At 33.0% G+C, this 8,531-nt stretch overlaps 1 protein-coding gene across 1 annotated transcript in view; it reads right to left on the bottom strand.

The window, feature by feature from the left end:
• Nucleotides 1-469: 469 nt before the first annotated feature.
• The window catches only part of LOC117321495 (rhomboid-related protein 2-like), a 31,416-nt gene continuing 23,354 nt past the window's right edge, over nt 470-8,531 (bottom strand). Inside the window, exons 5-11 of the mRNA XM_033875911.1 lie at nt 6,998-7,156; nt 6,287-6,441; nt 5,487-5,599; nt 5,181-5,281; nt 4,804-4,897; nt 4,159-4,257; nt 470-3,716 (exon numbers count right to left, since the gene is read on the bottom strand). Of these exons, the coding sequence (XP_033731802.1) occupies nt 3,553-3,716; nt 4,159-4,257; nt 4,804-4,897; nt 5,181-5,281; nt 5,487-5,599; nt 6,287-6,441; nt 6,998-7,156 (885 nt within the window). The 3' untranslated portion in view covers nt 470-3,552. The remainder of the gene's footprint in view (nt 3,717-4,158; nt 4,258-4,803; nt 4,898-5,180; nt 5,282-5,486; nt 5,600-6,286; nt 6,442-6,997; nt 7,157-8,531) is intronic.

Raw genomic sequence — 8,531 nt, 5'->3', positions numbered from 1 at the left:
TTTTTTCCTCCGCCAAATCCCTTAAACCTAGTTTTGATTGCTGCTCAGTGAAAACTTTCCACTGTGTTGTTTTAATCGTTCCGTGTTCCTCTTTGATTCGTTTTCCCAGCCTAGCAATGACTGTATGTTCATTTTCTGCCTTCGTGTAGCACAATATATCTACCACTGCCTTATCTTCCTGTTTCCGTACTTCCGCTCCATCGAATTGCTCTTTGATGTTGAAGATTATTATATCATTGTTCCCGCGCTTTTCGTTTACTCATATATGTACTTGTAGAATTCGTGTACGAAAAAAAAAAACCTCCTTGTATGAATATCTTATCCGATACATCTGCTTGGTCCTTCAAATTAGTCTTATCCATACAATATCTGCCTTTCCTGTTCCACTCTCACAAATGTCATTATCTTCAACTAGATGAAGGAAGGGCATTGCTATAGATGTTGATGATGAAAATGACGAGAACAACGGTAAGTGATTGAAGCATTTATTATAAAAGAATTGTAAAAATATACTTTAACGTGATCGAAGATATTGCAGTGACAATAAAAGAAACCATTGTTACGAAATATAACATAGCATCACACAACAATAGGCTAGTAAGGTCTACCCCAGAACAATAAAACAAAGCCTCATTACAATCTACCCCAACAGGACATGTACACATACACACTTGTCTCGTCTACAGAAATATAAGAATGAATGTAAAATCACATAATGTACAGTTCTGTATGATGAAATGAGAATACTTTATATAAACAAAGAGTCATTACCGGTATGATGCCCATAACACAGGTATATAATAAAAAAATTATGGCCCATTGAATAAAACAAAGAATTAGGACCAAAGTTCATTAAGTTAGTTATGGTAATATAATTATTTCTTCCTCAATGTCCTATAAATAATTTACTTTTCCATTGAATTAAAAGCTATTTAAAAATAACGTTTGATATTTTTGATTGAAGTTAAATTTAAGATCTAGGAACCCCCTTCAAAGATTATCCAAATATCAAACACGACAACTGCAACAGCAAGTGCATAATATAGCTAACGCTACCAGTAGGTGAAAGTATTCTGAAATTTCTATTTAATCAATACCAGTAAGCGAAAGATCAAATATAACCATTAAATCAATACCGGGAGGTGAATCTAAAATATTCGTTTTAAATAAATCATGATAAACAATAATGATTTCATGTTTAATGGCTTTCAATGATGACAACCATTTCATTTTCAATAATTCGTCTAATAGTTACAATTCATCAATATCATATCGAGAATAAAACACAGATGGCAACATACCAACATGCTAGTACTCCTTAACATGGTAACGCAAGGCACAACACACATGTACATCTGTATAACGGCATAAACCTTTAGATATACCTAATTAAACAGTTTCGAGTCAAATGGCTTTATAATAATAATTTCGAGTAAATAGTTACATAAGGACTTTTTAGGAAATATATCATGTTTGACAAAAGGTCAATTGATACCAATATCATACTAGTATTGGTATATGGTACTGGTGTTTCGGCTTGATTCACAAATGACTTAGATAGCAGCAAAAAGCAGATAAAATAATAGTTGTACAATATATAATATATTTGTTAAAACTAAAATGAGACAAAAATCAATTCTGAAAACTTTATACAGCTAGGCACTGGTATTCATATAATTGTATGGCATGTACAGTTACAAAAACATTCAATGACGGCATGTGTATTATAAACAGTATCTAATTAACTGTAATACCTGTGATATATATTGATACCATAACCTTGAACATCATGTTAAGAAGATAACATCTCATAATTGGCTGTTATGAATGTCCAAAAGTCTGGCATGCAGTTTTAGATCCAAAAATCCAGACTGATACACTTATGATAATGCATGAATTATTGGCAAGAAAAACATGTTCATCAAGAACATTGTATGGTTTGTTGTGGGAAGTTGTGAGAATTGACCAAATAACAGAACAATGAACGGTATTAAGCTTCAGAAATAACAATCAGACTATCAAAAGGAAGGTGATTAGAACCAGGTATTATATATAGACTTTACACCGTAAACTAAATTGCAGACATCCACATTGTTTCCTTATCATGATTCCTCACTGTAATCAGATTCTAACTAAAGATGAAACTACAGTGATTGGTTGGAACACAAAAGTCTATGGTCTCATCAACAATCACATCAGCAATACCTATCATAAAAGGAGGATGGATTAAAATCGAATTCATTATAAAAAAAAAAAATAAGAAAAAAAAGAAAAAAAAAATTTCCCTAGATGAATGTATATATCATATAAACAACTGCCAATAATAACAGATATCTTTATTTTTAAAGGAACATGTGTGATCATCAATGTTTGAACGATACATAGATACTATTATACACTCCCTAATTATCATATCCTGTGAAACACACTGCTCAAGGTGACATGGGTCAAATGTTCTTTTACAGTATCATTCCTGACCATTTTTGGAATGTTACTATCCAAACAAGGGGTGAAACAATGAAGTATCACGTTCAGGATCCCTACCTGTTGACAGTAGCAAAAACATGTATACTACAACTTAGCACTTTCCGACATCAGATCCACGTCTCAGGGTCATCTTACACCGATATCGATTATGCCTTCTAAATATTTTTCATGTTATCATTATAACATTGTTGAACTTTTAGTTCCAGGTAAAATAATCACAGACATCCCCCATAGATCATATCTCCACTCAAAATAATATAGAGGTCACCAAGAGGTCATCATACTCATACTATATAGACTACAAAACTCCTTCTCAATCGAATATATTAAACTCTTCCCCCATCGAATGTATTGAACTCCTCCCCAATCAAATATTTTAAACTCTTCTCCCAATCGAATAAACTCCTCCCTAATTGAATGTATTGAAATCCTCCCTAATCGAATATATTAAACTATTCCCCAATCGAATATATTAAACTCCTCCCTAATCGAATATATTAAACCATTCCCAATCGTCCCCAATAGTTTATAATAGACTCTTCCCCAATAGACTACTAGCAGTATACCCTCACCCAATAAGAGATCTCCTAATATAATGTATATAAGATTCTTCCCACATCGTTTAAACTCCTCACCCAGTACTCCATACCTTACATATGTGTAGTTACATCATAAACTCACCCTAAATCTATTATCACATCATTAATATACAATTTTGAGTATTTCATTCTGTACAGTTATTCAAGGAAATTTATTTACAGTGAAACTATGTCGTTTATTTCTATTTCCTATATTCTTAAGGTAAAAAACAATGATTGTTTCTTGTTTTTCTATCGACATTCTAATTGTTTGCCTGATTAATCTTAATTTGAGTATGGAAAATACTAAGGAAGTACTGTTGAGTTCATGGTAACGATTTTTAAAACACCTATCTTACCTAATTGTTTGGGTTTTTTTCACAATAAGAAATGACATTTTTGGGCCTTGGGAAGAAATGTTGACTTGGATGTCTCGACAATGACATAGTCCTCCATGTACCCATCCAACACCCCACCCCCTCGTACACTACAGTGGGGTCCAGTCCGTCTCTGGGTAGCCTGGGTATAAACCATTGAAAAACATGGCAAATGACACAAATATAAGATATACAGCCAAGGTAATCCAGCCTAAGGTCTTCTCCCACGGCAACTCTTTGATGTTTTTGAGGATCGGGATACCAAGAAGTAGGCCTGAAATTATACAAGTGAGAATCAACAATAAAATCATCTATCATAATGTAACCTATAAACAGTAACGTATGGTGGGTAAACCTCATGTCAGCTTATAGGACCTCTTATCACAGTAATTATCTAGTTAAAACTCTCATGTCAGCTACAGGACCTCTTATCACAGTAATTATCTAGTTAAAACTCTCATGTCAGCTTACAGGACCTCTTATCACAGTAATTATCTAGTTAAAACTCTCATGTCAGCTTACAGGACCTCTTATCACAGTAATTATCTAGGTAAAATTCTCATGAGATAGAGAACATTTTAAAATTGTAATTATCTAGGTAAATCTGATGAGCTAGAACGTTTTATCATTTTAATTATTGAGGTAAAACTCTAGTGAGCTGCAAGATAATTCATCATCCAATATGTTTAGGTCAAATTCAAATTTCAGTAACAAACCTGCCAAAAGTCCACCAATATGTGCAGATATTCCGATCTTTGTGGTAGCATTGGCATCAAAAAATCTTCTGTAAACTGCATTGCCTGTGTCGAGGATGGCTATTAAAAAGAAACTCGCATCAGTATTCATTACATCAGTATCATGCATTGACAATTTAGAATTTAAGTACAATTTTCTACATAAATCTAATTCACATCTTTTTCGATGAATGCTTCCTGTTTGGTTTAAGCCACATTATGTTATGAATGATGATGTACTGCCAAGCCGATTATAAGACACTAATTCATTGTGATTTGTAGATAAGAACTAGATTTCCCATGTAACATACTCTCCTGTGTTACATACACAGTTGGAGTGATGTTAAACTGTAATTATAATGTCATCAGCTATTTGATCAAAGGGAGATAATTCTCTATACATTTTAGACAGCCAGTATCGCCATTTTACTGTTTTCCATAATATTATGTACTATTCAACCCCTATATCAATTACGTTTGATTTCTTTTTATGATGTCATTCCAAACACTTAGATTTATCTGGTACATAGAAAATCATTTATTGATGTACTTGAAACATATAAGTGTGAATTTTAATTATATTGAATGTCTGTTAAGGAGAAGATGTAATTTGTTTTCTATACGTACAGAATGTTAGCAGTAATGTCAGCCTCACAGGGGCACTGAGAAGAAACCTGCAAATATTGCCCTCAAAACACTTGTAATTCATCTCCTTCCAGTTCTGAAATAACAACATGAAGACAAAAGGTTACATATCGAATAAATTTGTTAAATAAGTATGCAAATGTGCACTGATTATTTTTTTTTTTAATAGGAAATCGGACAAACTTAAAATCACGTAACAATTCCAGAACACAGTACATGTAGAAGGTTTAGTAAGCAAGGAATACTTTTTTACCAAAACTATTTGGAACAAAATTAAGTGCCAATACAAATTACAAATATGTTTTGGTTCTTCTATCAAGAGACATGGCTATAGAAATTGTTAATCTTTGGGTACTTACCACAATGACAGAGGCTATGTGGGCACCAATCAAAGCATAACATCCACCACTAGCTCCAGCCAGGGCAACATCATGATCCGTCACGGAGTGGGCTAGGGATCCTAGATAAAACACACATTAAGTGAGAATCTGACCTTAGAAAGGGAAATCTCCAAAACTATTTACCATATAAACTTGGTTAAAACAACTCTTTTTTTCGTGTCGGTAATCAAACTCTAAAGTACATGTATTTAAATGTATGTACAGTATATTTTCTTAGAAAAAGAATCAATTGTTATCAGCTGTCAACATGTTTGTAAAACTCACCGGCAATGACACCCAAAACATAAATGATTAGAATTCTCCAGAACTTGTTGACCATTTCCAGAGGCAGACCCAGTAAAAGTTGAAAAATGAGGTTGGAGATGATGTGGAGATACCTACAACAACAACAACAAAATTAATCAATTTGTTACATAGTTTAACTGGAACATCCAGTTCTTGTGATTTCTTTAAAAAATTTTTTTTTCTAAATTGGAAATGATTTTATAATTTAAATATAGATCTCTACAAGAAGGGTATCATAGTGTTAATATTCCCTTTGAGATTACTTAGCTATAAAACTGTTGTGAAAATGTATGAAAATTCAAATGCTCTTTGGCAAAAACACACATTTTAATGAGTATAGAGTGCATTTAATACCCAATTTTCATTGTTATATTCCCACACATATAGAGGTAGTCTGGAAAGGGATATGTAAACCTCACACTTTCATGCTGAATACATAAACACTGTGCATGTGTGAGTTACCACAAATCTTGAACAGAAATATCACAGGTTGACCATTGAAAATACAAAAAAAAAGAAAGAATAAAAGAGATATTCTGCAATTGCTAATTACCTACATATGCTCTTATGCACACTACATTGTACCCTCTGGCCATTGTAAAGTTTTATAATAAAAGGACGACTCAAGTTAAACATTGATTAATTTCTGTTAAATAGATCAAACAAGAAATTACTGATGTAAACGAGATTGAAGGATTGAGGACAAATGTCAGAGAATGGTGTAAGTTCTGAAACCAGATGATCTTCAAACTGTATAAATCTATAGTTAGGCTACATACCCTTGATGTATAAACATGTATGTGACGAAGCGCCACGCCTCATATCTGCGTTTGGGAAGGTAGATGAGTGGACTGTAGGAGGGAACACCAGTGTTTGCCGTTACTGGATTACTGGTGTCTTTCAGCTCCAACGCATACACAACAAATACTATAATCTGTCAAAACAGAATACATATAACATGTATAACTAGCATCGAATAGCCTAAATATCGACCATTCTACACTGATGGACTTCACTGACAATCATTAGCTTTAGCGAATTGCTAATCAGATGATCTGCAGGTAAAGCACATTTTAATTCCATATCAATTTCATAGCCTGTACTGTGTAGGTCACCAGAATCTCTTGAATTCCAAAAATTAAAAAAGTTCAAGATTTCTATCATTTGACTATTCTCTAATGATCAGAAAGTAATTGCAAATTTCTAGATCTGAACATCCTAGTCACAAAATGTACACCCACCAATTTTCAATAGCATACACTATACAGTACATAATCCACAATGCTTAGAGGCATATACTACAAACATCATGTAATTTATAAGAAAAAAAAAAATAAACAAGAAAGTAAACAGGTGAAATAAAGGCAAACCCATAATTGTCAAATTAAACAAATCTAAGACAACATCTAATGAACATCAAATATATTTTCTAATAGAAGTTTTTCATAGTAAAAGTTTATAACAACATCAGTATAAATGTCTACACTGACCTCGACTATACTGATGGTGATCATGAAGATTGGAGGTGGACAACACGTGTAGTTGGCAATAAAGTCTTCTCTCATGTGTTTAGGTAAGATATCTGCTATGGCATCCCTTAGAACACTTCTAAACGCTGACCGCTCTGCTTTGGTCAAGTCACGGGTCATCTGTGACAGAGGATTACAAAATGTAGGTAAAAGGTCAACAAAAAGGTTAACATGTCCAATATAGATAGAAGCATTAACAAAATGGCAGGGGTAGAATATATACATATTACATAAGATTAAGTTCCGCTCACACTTAATAATCATGATAATCTTTTACGGTACCACTGTCCCAACAAAAATAAGATTAATTTAACTTTATATAAACTATTCCAGGAAGATCTGCGTACGAAATTAATATTAATGTTATACATCTGATTTCATGTAAATAACTACAATGTACATGTATTTCCTTTTGTACATCATTGTACATATACATTTCCCTTTTGTAAATCTCTTAACAGAGCAATAAAAGATTTGATTACTGGGGGTGGTAATGATTGATTGACTGATGTGTGGCCATCAGATGTTTGGTGTTAAATCATTAATTTGTTATATGATATTAAATAGACAAAATTGTCTTCAATACCCTGTTCTTTTCTTGTCAATCTAAATTAAACAGGTCATTAGCATGACTTTCCTGATTTTTATCTCATTAACTTCTAATACCTTATGAGTACAATGATATTGCCAGGAACGTTTTGTGTGAAGGGCAAATACAACTATCAATTCCTTATGCTATACTGGACATCAACGGTCAATAACTCTCTCTATGACAGCAGTATATACAATGACCTATATATGTGTGTTATGTTATCAGGAGTTCATAAACTTTTCCTGAAGAATTAGTTTAAAGGTTTTGTGTGAGCATTACCATAGAATCTTTTGTGCTACAATGTGAACATAGCATTACCTATGAAGTGTCTTAGCCTATGTGATCATAGCATTACTATGAAGTGTCTTAGCCAATGTGAACATAGCATTACTATGAAGTGTCTTAGTCTATGTGAACATAGCATTACTCTAAAGTCTCTTAGCCTATGTGAACATAGCATTACTATGAAGTGTCTTAGTCTATGTGAACATAGCATTACTATGAAGTGTCTTAGTCTATGTGAACATAGCATTACTATGAAGTGTCTTAGTCTATGTGAACATAGCATTACTATGAAGTGTCTTAGCCAATGTGAACATAGCATTACTATGAAGTGTCTTAATCTATGTGAACATAGCATTACTATGAAGTGTCTTAGTCTATGTGAACATAGCATTACTATGAAGTGTCTTAGTCTATGTGAACATAGCATTACTATGAAGTGTCTTAGCCAATGTGAACATAGCATTACTATGAAGTCTCTTAGTCTATGTGAACATAGCATTATTATGAAGTCTTTTAGCCAATGTGAACATAGCATTACTCTAAAGTCTCTTAGCCAATGTGAACATAGCATTACTATGAAGTGTCTTAGTCTATGTGAACATAGCATTACCCTGAAGT

This window comes from Pecten maximus, chromosome 2 (genome assembly GCF_902652985.1).
Source record: "Pecten maximus chromosome 2, xPecMax1.1, whole genome shotgun sequence".
Taxonomy (NCBI): domain Eukaryota; kingdom Metazoa; phylum Mollusca; class Bivalvia; order Pectinida; family Pectinidae; genus Pecten; species Pecten maximus.
Note: the sequence above shows the minus strand (reverse complement) of the source record. Positions and strands in the feature narration are given on the sequence as shown.